This window comes from Mustela nigripes, chromosome 4 (assembly GCF_022355385.1).
Source record: "Mustela nigripes isolate SB6536 chromosome 4, MUSNIG.SB6536, whole genome shotgun sequence".
NCBI classification, from domain to species: domain Eukaryota; kingdom Metazoa; phylum Chordata; class Mammalia; order Carnivora; family Mustelidae; genus Mustela; species Mustela nigripes.
The window spans coordinates 112,368,951-112,383,241 of NC_081560.1; the positions used below are offsets into that span (position 1 = coordinate 112,368,951).

The 14,291-nt window shown below is 44.4% G+C and overlaps 1 protein-coding gene across 4 annotated transcripts in view; it reads right to left on the reverse strand.

Annotated features, from left to right (window-relative positions):
- Positions 1-14,291, reverse strand: part of GNPAT (glyceronephosphate O-acyltransferase) — a 36,520-nt gene that overhangs the window by 9,844 nt on the left and 12,385 nt on the right. For all 4 annotated transcript variants that reach the window (XM_059397334.1, XM_059397333.1, XM_059397332.1 and 1 more), the window contains 7 exons: positions 8,427-8,603; positions 5,809-5,938; positions 2,961-3,088; positions 2,635-2,710; positions 2,247-2,398; positions 1,996-2,126; positions 139-362 (listed from right to left, as the gene is read on the reverse strand). In XM_059397334.1, coding sequence (XP_059253317.1) covers positions 139-362; positions 1,996-2,126; positions 2,247-2,398; positions 2,635-2,710; positions 2,961-3,088; positions 5,809-5,938; positions 8,427-8,603 — 1,018 coding nt within the window. The remainder of the gene's footprint in view (positions 1-138; positions 363-1,995; positions 2,127-2,246; positions 2,399-2,634; positions 2,711-2,960; positions 3,089-5,808; positions 5,939-8,426; positions 8,604-14,291) is intronic.

Sequence of the window (14,291 nt, forward strand, 5' to 3'; positions counted from 1 at the left end):
TACAGACAAGTAAAGTTTTCTTTCTCTTGGAGCAAAGCTTTGCTCCGTGTCCCATATAGGCTTTTTCATGCCTGGGCAAGGATTCTTCTAGAGTAGGAAACAAAAAGCACTCTCAGGACATGCACCCCACATACGTACCAGGCCAAGAGAGAAAGCCCCCGAAGGCCTGGGTTAAGCCTTTGAGCCATAAAGTCTTCTCCACCAGGGCGTCGAAGTCCATGGCTGGCCGGTTCTGGAGTAGAACGGCGGCCGTTAGGGCCCAGGGGCTCAGGACCAGGTTCTGGATCTGCAGCAGCTGCATCTTATAGGCCACTTCTGTGACGAAGGCGTGCACATCCTCCGGCTGCTTCTGAGGAATATACCTACGAGAACAGCAAAGACCGAGTCACCGCTCTGCGGTGTGAGTGGCGGGGGGTGGGGGGCGCGGAGACAGACCCTTGGGAAGGCTTCTCTGAATTCTCTCAGGTCACAATGCGAGACTACACCCTGACTTCACTACAGTGTAGCCTGCCCAATGGGACAGAGTCCTATTCTTTTGGGTTCCAGGCAAAAAAACCAAACAAACCCACAAAAACCACAACTGCTGCTGCTGCTGTATAAATGGATCCATCAATTCCCCTGTGAGAACGGAGGCCTCCGCCAGTAGACTGAACGACAGGGTCCCTGGAATCCTCTGTGCTCTGAACACCTGTCTCCCAGAACACGCGTGCCAGGGAAAATGTGACCAGTCATGTCTGTGCTGCACAGGCCATCCAGTTTGCCTGGCAGCTGCCCTACCCTTCTAAAAAGCACAAGGTCGCCTGCCACGTACTGCCACCATCCTCGCCTGACAGATTCTTCAGGCCTGTGTCAGCAACCTTGGAATCAGACGCTCTCCGGAGCCTGTGCAGAGCGGGATGAAGCAGGAATAGGTACAGGACCTAAAGCAGCCCCACAATAAGGTGGCTTCACGTGAAATCTAGGACCAATGAGGGCGCCCGGTCCTAGAGAACACCTGGCGGACCCAATCTGAGAGCTCGAGAGGGAAAGCTAACATCCGCTTCAGAGTGGAGGAAGCTGCTAGTGACGTACGCCAGTGGCCACGGGCCCCCGGCATGACAGATAAACGATGAGTGATGCTGTCGTCACAGTCAGCCTGGCTGAGCAGAGGGGTTCTGTCTCCCTTACTTCCCCAGGTGTGCTTCTCCAGGTTAAGAAAACCCAGGTGTATATCTGTACCTGCAGCCTGAAAGACCTAACACATATCTGTGCCCACGAACCTACAACCTTCTGGGGGCCCCTGGGTGGCCCAGTTGGTTAAGCATCTGACTCCTGGTTTCAGCTCAGGTCATGAGCCTGTGTCAGGCTCTGTGCTCAGTGCAGAGTCTGCTTATCCCTCTCCCTTTGCTCTCCTCCCCCACCTTCCCCCTCCCCCCCCCCCCCAAATAAATAAATAAAATCTTAACAAAACAAAACAAAACTGTAACCTTGAGGGTAGGGAGTCACCCTCATTCGTTATCATGTAATCCCTTCTAGGATCAAAAATAATACTTACCATATACTTTGGATGACCTACTAGTAGTGCTCAGCCACTGCCCTGCCCACAGAATGGGCAGGGTACTAAGTGGCGGAGTATAGTATAGGCAGGAGGGTACCGGTTCTCCTGAGAAGAACAAGCAGCACCGTCTGACTTTGGGTATTCGACATATATATCCTGCGGCTGGCTGTATAATTGGCAAATACAATTCTTTTCTTAAAAATTTTTTTTTACCTGTTATGTAATTCTCCATACCCAGTGTGGGGCTCAGACTCACAACCCCAAGATCAAGAGTCACAAGCTCCACCCGCCAAGTGGCTGGGCGCCCCGCAAACATAGTTCTTTAACTGGAGCTTCCCTGCTATGTGATCTCAGATAACCAGGTTCAGTCCTAGGAGGGGTCAACTCAAGAAGCCCAACCACACTTCCAGATGCTCATTCTTATTTCTACATCAGTTATGAAAACACAGGTCTTGCACCTTGGAACCAAATTATATGGGCTCCGACTCATCCTCCCAGCTGCCAGAGATCGAAGTGACACCGGGTCTCCAAAGTACACATGGATATTTCCAAAATTTTCAGAGAGGATCTTCCTGGCTTTCAACAATCCCTAATAGTATCAAAACAGAGGGAATGGAACAAAGAAGAGTAAGTTCAGAAAGGAGCTGGTGTACAAACTAGCATTTTCTCTAAATTCAAGGAAAATCAAGTTTGGTTTTCCTTTACGTACAGTTGTCGATTCTTTTGGTTTTGGAACCCCTAGAAGCTCGTACACGTAAAGAGTTTCTTCCAATACTTTATCATAACTGATGCTGACTGGAACAAGGTAGGTATCAAAAACTTCCCTTTTAAAAAATGGTTCCATCACAATATTCAGAAGACCTGTCAACAGGGAGAAATGGTTTTCTGTATGTAGTGAAATGTGGAGGAATGAGGGTCCGTAAATAGGAAGTATACGTTATATCCAGCCCATACATAGAAACAGTTACAACTTAAAGAAACAGTTACACTTATAAAGAAAAAAATGATCTTGCCATAAAAAAAGTGTCCAGCCATATTTAGCAGCTATGATGACCCCACACCTGGACGTATATTTTTTCGATCTCAAAAGGACCTACCAAATTTCGGAGTCAATGTCTTGGCAGAGCGACTTCTTGTCCCTTCGAGGAAAAATTCAACAGGAGCATAACCATTCTTTAAAGAGAAAACACAAACAAACAAAACAAAACACAAAACCCTTTGCCTACTCTCAAAGTGAGAAAAGGTTCTTTTGATTCCTTTCCCCAAACTGTCCCCCACCCCTAGCCTGAAACACACTGTGGGGGACAAGTAGCCAAGTGGGCCATTCAGGAGTGAGGAATTTAAGTAAGATCCTATGGCAAGCTCAAGCTTGAGTGAAAAGGAAATGTGGCTTGAAGGTAACTGGGATATTATCTGCCTTTACCCGCAACATGGTTTTCACGTATTCAGAGAACACCGCCCAGTAGAGTTTATTGCCACCAAAGGTGCGCCGCATAAAGAAGGCGCCCGACATCCGCAGCAGTTCCCCGACCATCTTCATTCCCAGGAAGTCTAAACAAAACACAGAGAAGGGGTTCATCGGTATTTGCAGATCCTGAAACTTTCTATAAATACCTAAACCCACATTCTGTAAAGAAATATCAGAAGACCACACGATGATATCACTACTCATATTTCCTGAGCTGAATATCTGTCCGAAGAAGTATCTAATAGAATCATGGGAGAGAAGGGACAGTGGGGGCAGGCCTACTGGGAGGCTACCTCATGCACCCCCACACACCTCCGTGTTTACAACCCAACCGACCTGAGACGGGGGCCACGACAGGCAACCTGACAAGCTCGGTGACGTCCCCATAATCGAGTACTTTAGCTACTGCTTCTGCTTGATGACAGAGCAGCCTGTGTCTTCCAAGCTTGACAGCTGGACAGATCAGCTCCCACCTTCCTTTTTTTTTTTTTTTTTTTAACCCAGGAGGTAAAAATATCAGCCTTCTTTTAGTGGCACAGATTAAATAAAGCAACTCTGGGATGCTTTATTCTACCATCGGTTTTAAAACCCTCCTTTTTCCCATTTTCCCTAACTTTCAAAGAACTTCCTCACATGTCTGTATGGATGAAAATGCTTTTAAAGTACTTAAGTCCCTGGCAATTTTTACCTTACTGTTGACTGCATTTATTAACCAAGGTGTATGCCTGAATCCCAACTTTCCTGGCTCCCTCCAAAGGGAGAAGATAAATAATGTTTGCATGAGCAATCCTGCTTTTAGGAATCAGTCCTCCAGTACCGATATGAGAATATACTGTAGAACTGCAACCACAGTACATCTATGCTGCTGAATGTTATAATGTTAGACATGAATTTAGGCCTTGATCTTACACTGCATGTAAAATTAACTTGAAATGGATCAAAGGCCTAAATGTAAGACCTAAAAGTATAAAATTCTTAGAAGAAAGCATAGAGGGAAAACTTCATGGTGTTAAATGTGGCAATGATTTCTTGGACAGCACACCAAAAGCACAGAGGACAAAAGACACTGACAAAGAAACTGGGCTACATCACCATGAAAAGCTTCTGTGCATCAGAGGATCCACTGACAGACTGAAGAGTCCAACTTTGGGAGAGATTCGATGGGTGAAGGGAAAAAATGTTTGCAGATCATGTATCTAATAAGGGATTCTTCTCTAGAATACATAAAGAACTCCTACAACTCAAGAACAACAATAACAGAAACAACCCAATTCAAAAATGGGTAAAGGACCTGAATAGATAACTGTTCCAAAAAAGATACAGAAATGGCCAAAAGTACATGAAAAGATGATCAACACTGCTTGTCATCAGGGAAATGTAAATCAAAATTACACTGTGTACCATGTCCTACCCATTAGGATGACTGTGATTAAAACAAAACAAAACAAAACAAAACAAGAAACAGGGACGCCTGTGTGGCTCAGTCGGTTAGGTGTCTGCCTTCGGCTCAGGTCACAGTCTCAGGGTCCTGGGATTGAATCCTGCAGAGCAGGGAACCTGTTTCTCCCTCTCTGCCTGTCCCTCCCCCTGCTTGCATTCTCTCTCTCCTCTTAAAAAAAAAAAAAAAAAACACAAAAACCACAAGAAATTAAGTGTTGGATGCAGAGAAACTGGACCCTCGGGCACTGCATTGGTGGGATGTGAAATGGTACAGTCACTATGGAAAACAATACGGTGATCCTCAAGAAAATTAAAAATTATCGCTTCTCGGCCTTTTGGCTAAGATCAAGTGAAGAAAATTAAAAATTAAAAAAAAAAGGAAAGAAAAAAGGAAAAGAAAATTAAAAATAAAACCAGCACATAAGCTAGCAATTCTACTTCTGGGTATATACCTAAAAGAATTTAAAGCAGAGACTCAAAGAGACATTTGCCCACCTATGTTCATAGCAGCGTTATTCATAATAGCCAAAATGTGGAAGCCACCCAAGCGTCCACGGGCAGAACAACGGATAAACAACATGTGCTCTTAAGTCCAGCCAAACAGGACTCAGCCTTTAGGAAGAAAATTCTGAAACATGGTGAAACATGAGCAGACCCTGAGTACATGCCCTGAGTGAGAGAAACCAGCCACGAAAGGACAAATCCTGTAAGTTCCACTCATATGCGGTATCTAGAGCAGTCAAATTCCTAGGGACAGAAAGTAAAATGGTGGTGGCCAGCAGCTGAGGGGAGAGCAGGAGTCAGTGCTGACTGGGGACAGAATTTCAGGTCTGCAAGATGAAAAGCAGGTGGAGATCCGTGTGTGGATTCACAGCGTGAATGTACTTAATACCACCAAACTATATGTTTCAAGATGGTTACGGTGGCAGACATAACATTTTGTGTATTTTACCATAATTAAAAATATGTAAAAGAAAAAAGTTAGATTTCCTGACCTTAGAGATAACCACGTATAAATTAACAAATAAAAAAAGCAAAGGCAGGTCATATATACAAGTGGTATCTCATTTACAAATCTAAACCAAAACCCCCGTGTGCACTTATCCTTGTTTCTGTCTGTAATGAAGCACAGCACAGAGAGACCTAATCCTGACTATCTGGGGTTATATTTACAATATATCTATTATATTATATTAATTATCTATTATAATATTTATAATATATTTATTATATTTGCGACATGGGGTCAGACAGCAGAAGGGAGAGGGGATCTGCATCCTCATTCTCAATCACCAGTAAAATCATTTCAGTGACTATTTTCATTCTAATAATGAAAGCAGAAGAGGAGAAAAACAATACGCACCCATTCCCGCAGCTATGACGGGTACCGGTAAATCATAATTGTATAAGAGAAAAGACAACATCAGAAAGTCAATGTAACTTCGATGACTGGGCAGCAGGACGACTGGGTGCTCCTGGATGGCTCGTTGTAGCTTTAAAAGAAAAGTTACAGTTCAAATACTCTCAGTTTTCCTATTATTAAAATCACATGTCACATCAGCAAATGGAAGAACGGGTATATATGGACAGACAGAATACTACCCATGCCTCCTTAATACATACAGAAAACTTATGTCAGAGTTCTAGTTAAATTACCTCACATACTGCAAGAACATTAAAAATGTACATTTTATAGATCATCATAAGAGAGATGATCACTAACATATTAATTGGGCACCATATTAAGCATTTTACATGCACCGTTTAGTATCACATATTTGTAAATAAGGCCTAAGCACTAGGTTCCCCAGTTGTGACATGGTCACGCGTCTCATCAATGGCCAAGCTGTGAGTGGAACTGAAGTGAGTCTGAATTAAAAAATCAGCTGTTGGGGCGCCTGGGTGGCTCAGTGGGTTAAGCCTCTGCCTTCGGCTCAGGTCATGATCTCAGGGTCCTGGGATCAAGCCCAGTGTTGAGCTCTCTGCTCAGCAGGGAGCCTGCTTCCCACCCCACCTCTGCCTGCCTCTCTGCCTACTTAGCTGTTACGCAGTGTGCTAGACCGATTGAGTTGCAGTAAGAGAGAACAAACTGTCTCTCAGGTAGATTAATAAAAACAAATCTGCATTGGTAGGTCAAATGAGCGGTATGGTATTTCTCTATTTATATACCGGACTTTCCACCAGGAAGAATGGGTGCCCTTAGTTAGAAGGAATTTGAACTTCCAGATATGTTCCATAGGCTCTGAGCCTCAAAAATATTCTGGGATCAGTGTGTTATCTGTTTTTTAAAAAATCTAGATAAAATTCACCAAGGCAAGCTCATGTGTGATCAGTTAAGAAGACGTGGCCAGTCAACATTCTCTGGATGGCTGTATCAAACACTTTTATTTTTATTTTTTTAAAGATTTTATTTATTTATTTGACAGAGAGAAATCACAAGTAGATGGAAAGGCAGGCAGAGAGAGAGAGAGGAGGAAGCAGGCTCCCTGCCAAGCAGAGAGCCTGATGCGGGACTCGATCCCAGGACCCTGAGATCATGACCTGAGCCGAAGGCAGCGGCTTAACCCACTGAGCCACCCAGGCGCCCCAGCACTTTTATTTTTTAAGATTTATTTATTTCTTTGAGAGAGTGAGAGAGTGCAGGAGCACGTGCAGTGGGGCGCAGAGGGGAAAAATCTCAAGCAGACTCTCCCTGCCGAGCACAGAGACGCAGGGCTCGATCTCATGACACATAAGGTCATGACCCCAGTCGAAACCAAGAGCTGGATACTCAACCGACTGAGCCAGCCAGGTGCCCCCCAAACATTCTCTGAGACAGAGCCAGAGACTAACCCAGCAAACTACAGAATAGTCATCAGAGGGGAAAACAAGAAATACATGAAAGTAAATGACTGAATAAAACATTAAAAGACATATGGAAGAAGGCCAAGGGAGGTAAGAGCTTCTTAATAAGAGGCAAAACATTAAAAATCATAAATGAATAAAAATAGGAAAAGCTCTTCTTTCCAGAAGAAAAAAGACTACACCGTGCCTGTTAAATAACTCTGGAGTGATGCAATTAGAAAAATCGCCATCTGGCAATCAGGAAAAATCATCAGTGTGAAACCTGTGGCAGAGACTCTGCTGGAAACCAGGACCCCTCACCATCCTTAGAGTCTCTCTTCACATGATTCTTGTTCATTGCCAAGGGAAACAGGGTAACTTCACAGCGGCTGATACCAGATGACGAAAGTGAACACTACCAGTAAGGGGACAGACAGCCACCACGCACTCCTTGAAGGAGAAAGATACAATGTTGTGTCCTGCCCAAGCTCTACAGAGTGAGTCTAATCCTGAGAAAACATCACTCAAATCCAAATCAAGACATGCTACAAAATAACCTGTCTTTTTTTTTTTTCCTAAACTAAACACAAAGACTAAGGAATTGTTCTACATTAAAGGAGTCGAAAGAGATACAGAAGCTGAATGTTAATCCCATGTAGGATTTCTTGCACTATACAAGATAAAACTGGTGATCCATGAGATATGAATGAGGTCTGTACTGCTGTGTACTAGTGTTGTATCAGTGCTGTATAGTACTGTGTATTAGTGTTGTATCAATGTCATTTTGCTTATTCTGATAACTGCACCATAAGGGAATGTTGCTTATGGGAAAAACATGGCAGAGTATTGAGGAGAGGATAAAGGAAATGTTGTAAGGGGATGCAGGTGGGTCGTATACAGAAATTCTTGGTATTACTTCTGTAGCTTTGCAGATACCTAACATGAGGTTAGTCTGGAAGTCTTACTGGACCAAGTGAGTTAGTCTGAAGTCTGTAGGTCCGAAAGTAAACAAGTACCACTCTCCAGAAAAACAAAGCCTCCTCCGCCAGCCAGGAAGCCAGCGGGCGAGGGCCTGCTTGTTTCGTGCAATGTGAGAGGTCTTAAAGTTGACTAAATCATGAGGCGGAAGAGGTTTCTTTTTAAACAAGCAATACTTACTTTCTGAATACCTTCTTCATTTACACACACTTTTGAGAAAATTTGTTTAAATATTTTGCTCAGGGCAAAGGCAAAAAACCGGATGGCTCCCAGACGCAGTTTGTGGCTCATCTCATCCAAAATCTCACAGACTTCCTCTCGGAGGACATCGATGGATTGAAGGGATTCCTTAGAAAGCTAGAAAGAAAGGGAAAGCAGGGATGTGTCTTTGAAGAAAAGCCAGAACTCGTGTTTACTCAAACCGCTACAACTAGTTCCAAACGGACCCTTATTACATAGCTCAAAAATGCTACATTTGCTTTCATTTCAACCGGCGCAATTTACTTTCCAACATAACTCAAGTAGATAAATGATCCTATTTAGACAACTTCAAAGATGGTAATTCAAAGAGAACAGGCCCTCGAGGAAAGCATCTCACCTTTCCATCTGATTTGTTAAGCTGACAACCAGGGGCGCCTGGGTGCCTCAGAGGGTTAAGCCTCAGAGGGTTAAGGCTCAGGTCATGATCTCAGGGTCCTGGGATCGAGTCCCACATCGGGCTCTCTGCTCAGCAGGGAGCCTGCTTCCTCCTCTCTCTCTTTCTGCCTGCCTCTTTACCTGCTTGTGATCTCTGTCTGTCAAATAAATAAATAAAATCTTTAAAAAAAAAAAAAAAAAGAAGAAGCTGACAGCCAAATTCTCTGAAGTAAGCTGCTGCCCATGAACCAGTGTGCTTTTAGCGGATTGCTGCCGCTCGACCTGCCCCTTGCTATCACAAGGTAAACGTACAAGGTAATACACAAAGTAAATAGAAGATCAGGTTGAAGTAACCATTCAGACTGTATCAGATCTACAGGTCACTGGGACAAACCTTTCCAAAGTATCCATGTAACTAGTGAAGCCAGTGCCCTCACACTAGAACTCTCTTTACTCCGAAGGGCACCACATCTTTTTCTAAAGAGAACAACATGTTGGCTGTATGCTAGGCCTGGAGACGGGGATAAGTAAGGCAGCTTCTGTCCTCAGGAACTCCAATTTGACCCCTTAAGCGAGCACGCTGAGATAGAACGGTGTCTATGTGATAAACTGTATTTATCCTTCACAGAGGAGAATGTTCCAGGATGTGGGCCAGAAGATGAGAGGGTAGGATGCTGGAGTCCCAGTTACCTCAATTACATGCAGTGGAGAAATAGCTTCTTTTTTAAAAAATAATTGAGGTGAAATTAACACACATAAAATTAGCCATTTCAAGCTAAATTCTGTGGCGCTTGGTACCTTCACAAACGGATAATCAACCTCTCCCTAGCTTCGTATTTTATCTTTTTTCAGGGGAACAGAGGAATCAATGGATTGGTGGTAAGGATGGATTTCAGGAAACAAGCCTAGGAAAAGGGAATACAGTTGGAAAGCCATCACGACAGTTCAGGGGAGAAACAGAAAAGGCCCCCAAAAGGCAATAATAGGCTGAAGGGAAGGGGAAGGGCAGTGAGATGCTCGGTTGTTTCGGGCAACAGAATGGATGGTGGGGCCGTCCTGAAATTGGGGATGGAGAGCAGGTGTAGAAGACAGTGTTGTGCAGGGGTTGAGAAGGTGGCTATACTGATTTTGATGTGTTTGGAGACGTATAAAGTAACTGCAGAGGGGAAGACAGTGGGAGATAAGAGTCTGAACCCCGATTATCTAGCCAAGGCTAGAGGTCCTCTTTGTGAATCAGCAGACTACAGATAAAAATGGAAATGACGGGAGTGTATAAAATGGACCAGGGAGGCTGCAGGATGATAAGATAAGATAAGAAGGCTTAGGGTTCAACCTTGACAAACACTTACCCATGGGATAGAAGAACTTGTAAAGAGACTAATAAGGAAAATGGCAAGAGAACTGTACTGTGTGATACCATGATGTGAAGGTAAGAGAGGTCCTGCAGGAGAGTGTCCAACAAAACTGGGCACAGTAGAAACACAGTGCAGACTAAAAGGACCCCCTGGACCGGGTCACTTGGAGATGCATAACAACCTTTACGGGAATCAAGGGCAGTGACCTGCTGAACGTGGAAGGTGCACGGGAAGGACACACGACACCTTTGAGGAGGTGGGATGAGAAGGGAAAGAGAAATGGAGCATTAAAAAAAAAATACATGGCTGAAAGGGGCTTCCTGCCCACCCCCCCACCAGGAAGTGCTGGCCCATGCAGAAGGCTGAAGAGGAGGACAGACAAGTCTTCAGGGGATCTAAAGGAAATGGACAGATGGAAGAACACAGGTGAGCAGGTTGGTCAGTTCAGAAGGAATGGCCTTCTCCAGGACTGGAGGAAAGCACAGAAGCAGAGAATGACCTATTCTCTTATTTTGTGCAATCGGGCTTCTCATTCACCCAACAGATATGTCTCCCCTTCCAGATCCTTCTTCCTGGAAACCTAAGATAAGATTAAAAGATGAGCATTAGCTCTGTAACTCCCCGCCCAGCATTGTCCCTTCTCAGTCTGTTCTCTACATCACAAACCAGAGTGGTTTCTTTTTTTTTCTAAGATTTTTATTTATTTGAGATAGCATGAGCAGGAACAGAGGCAAGCAGAGAGAGAGGGAGAAGACGACTCCCCTGCTGAGCAGAGAGCCTGACATGGGGCTCCATCCCAGGACCCCGGGGTTATGACCTCAGCCAAAGGCAGATGCTCAACCCACCGAGCCAGCCATTTGCCCCTGGCGATCATATCCTAAATGCAGAAGTAATCTCATCTTTCCTGGGCTGAAAGCCCTTCAAGGGCTGCATAGCATTCTGTGAGACAGAGGCAGCCTGAGTTGGCAGCAGAGATGGAAAGAAACAGACAAGAGCTATTGAGGAGAGCAAACTGGCAGCAGCTCTTAGTGACCCACAGCACAGGAAGGGAAAAGCGAGAAGCTGAAGACGGCGTGGAGATTTTTGGTAGGAGCAGCAGGCATATGGAAGGGCCGTTCTTGGAGATATGCAGAAGTGGGTGTAGGGGATGTACATGGTATAGTGGTGCGGGTGGGAGGGTCGAAGACTTTGACTCAGATATCCCGCATGTGAGATGCTTTTGGATTTTCCAAGTAGGGATTCCGGTGGACATAAAATACATAAAAATACATGTATGAAACTCAAAAGAGATCTGGGCTGAAGCAATAGATACCAGTTATTATTTACTACATATTGTTATTTATAATAATATATTATAAAAATATAATAGGGAGACATCAGCATAAGGAAGGTATTTACAATTCTGGTAATACATAAAACAGCCCAGTAAGTAGGCAGAATAAGAAGGGATTAGAACAAAACCTTGAGGAGCAGCAGACAGGCAAAGGGAAAGAAGCCCACAAAGACAACTGAGGAATGATGAAAAAGATTTGGTGGGGGGGGCACCTGGCTGGTTCCGTTGAAGCCTGTGTCTCTTGATCTCAGGATTGTGGGTTCGAGCCCCCCAGCGGGTGTAAAAATTACTTAAAAATAAAATCTTAAAAAAATTTTTGGTAGTAAGGGGGAGAATATGGTATCACAGAAACAAAGGAGGGAGAGTGTGCCAAGGGCTACAAAGGGTGTCAACAAGGTTGATTTTAGAAATCAGGAAGGAATCATTCTCAGTCTTGGAAAGAGCAATTACAGTGGGTTAGAAACCGGATGCCTGGGAGCTGCGTGTACAAGGAGGGTGAGAGAGTAGAGCCCCAAGTATGGCAAACACAGCCGACTTCTTCCCGGAGTAGAGAAGCGGGAAAGGAAGAGCCGAGTCACAAGGAGAGAAGGAATCTGCTCAAACGAGGCTGATCTCGGCAGGAAGAGGACTGCTCGAGTTCAGGGATGACGGTAAAGAGCCAATGAAAAGGAAGAGGTTGAAGACATTTGAGGGGAGAGACCATAAGCAAAGTCCCTGAGGAGGACGGAGCCGGTCAAGTTCAGAGCTCAGCAATAGAGGAGGGATTGAACTCCAACAGGAGAGAGAGCATCCTGTCCTGTTTTCCCTGGAGGGAAGAAGAGAATGAGGGTATCGGATACAGGTAAATTCGTAGCTTGATTGCATGAAGTTGAGAGTGGTCATATAACGGTATACATTTTCTTTGGGAAGTAGGAAGAAATGTCACCTGTTGAGGGTAAGGGGCGGAGGCTGGAGGTTCAGAAAGTCCTCGGTTGGAGGACTGACACTGACACTCCAGTTCGGAGAACGGGAGAGAGTTCCCTGGGGAAACAAGGAATTCTTGGGTAACACAGAAGGCCCAGCTGTGCTGCATGATCCTGAATTTATAGCAATTCCAATCTACCTACATTGAGTGATTTATTTTTTTTCCGCAGTAGAACAGCCAAGTCTGAGAAACACTGGCCTATATCAGTCAGGCTTAACCTGCCTGCATATGAGAATTCCTTGGGGGAACTTTTAAAAAAGGAAAAGAAGAAAGAGATACCTGGGTCCTATTCCAGACCAATTTATATCAGAATCACTGTGGACAGGACAAAAGCATTTTTTTTTCATTCATTCATTCAAGAAATATTTATTGGAAGTGTACTATGTGCTAGGCACTATAATACAGCAAAAAGAGAGAGAGGGAGACAGAGATAAATATATAGAATACAGAAAAAAAAAGGGAGTCATAAGGGAGATAAAAATTTTTGCCTTCATGGAGTTTACGTACTAGTAGAAAATAACAGCTAACCTTCTTATGAAAGTTCTGCGGTAATTTTTTTTCCCCCTCCAGGTAATTCTAACAAAGAGCCATATTGAGAACCACTGTCTTTAGGTTTTAACTGATAAGGAAACTTTACTTCACTTATGAAATAGCCTGAGTCAGACAGGACTAGTAGTTTCTCCCAAGACAAATCATGACAGGCAGATTAAACCAAAAGGATTAGGAGCACAGGTCATACGTTCAAATCATAAAAAAGCAGACAGAGGCGCTTGGGTGGCTCGGTTGGCTAAGAGTGTGCCCTCAGCTCAGGTCATGATCTGGAAGTCCTGGGCTTGAGCCCCAGGTCTGGCTCCTGCTTCTCCCTCTGCTCCTCATGCTACTCATTCTCTCTCTCTCTCAAATAAATAAATAAATGAATAAAATCTTTAAAAAAATGTTTTTAAAAAGAAGAAAACAGACAGCAGAGATAAAGAATTTCTCTGAGGTTGTAGGCCAGACTAAATTCCACTTAAAAATCAATAGAGGGGGCACTTTGGTGGGTGGCTCAGTGGGTTAAGCCTCTGCCTTAACCCACTTAATCTCAGGGTCCTGGGATCGAGTCCCACATCAGATTCTCTGCTCAGCAGGGAGCCTGCTTTCCCCTCTCTGCCTGCCTGCCTCTCTGCCTACTTGTGATCTCTCTCTCTTCTCTCTGTCGAATAAATAAATAAATAATCTTAAAAAAAAAAATCAGTGGGACACCTGGGTGGCTCAGTGGGTTAAGCCGCTGCCTTCGGCTCAGGTCATGATCTCAGGGTCCTGGGATCAAGTCCCGCATCGGGCTCTCTGCTCGGCGGGGAGTCTGCTTCCTCCCCTCTCTCTCTCTGCCTGCCTCTCTGCCTACTTGTGATCTCTCTCTCTGTCAAATAAATAAATAAATAAATAAATCTTTAAAAAAAAATCAGTGGAGGGGCACCTGGGTGGCTCAGGTTAGGCATCTGCCCTCAGTTCAGATCATGATCTGGGGGTCCTGGGATCAAGCTGAACATCAGGGTCCCTGCTCAGCAGCGGAGTCTGCTTCTCCTTCTCCCTCAGCCCCTGCTCGTGTACTCTCTCTCACTATCTCAAATAAATAAATCTTAAACAAACAAACAAAGTCAATGGAGCACAGTCTCTACAGGTAAACCTCAAAGCCTGGGAGCACCTGGACAATGTGACAGAGAGGGCCAGCCATGAGGAAGCTGTAATCGCGCCCCCTGAATACTTCTATCTGATGT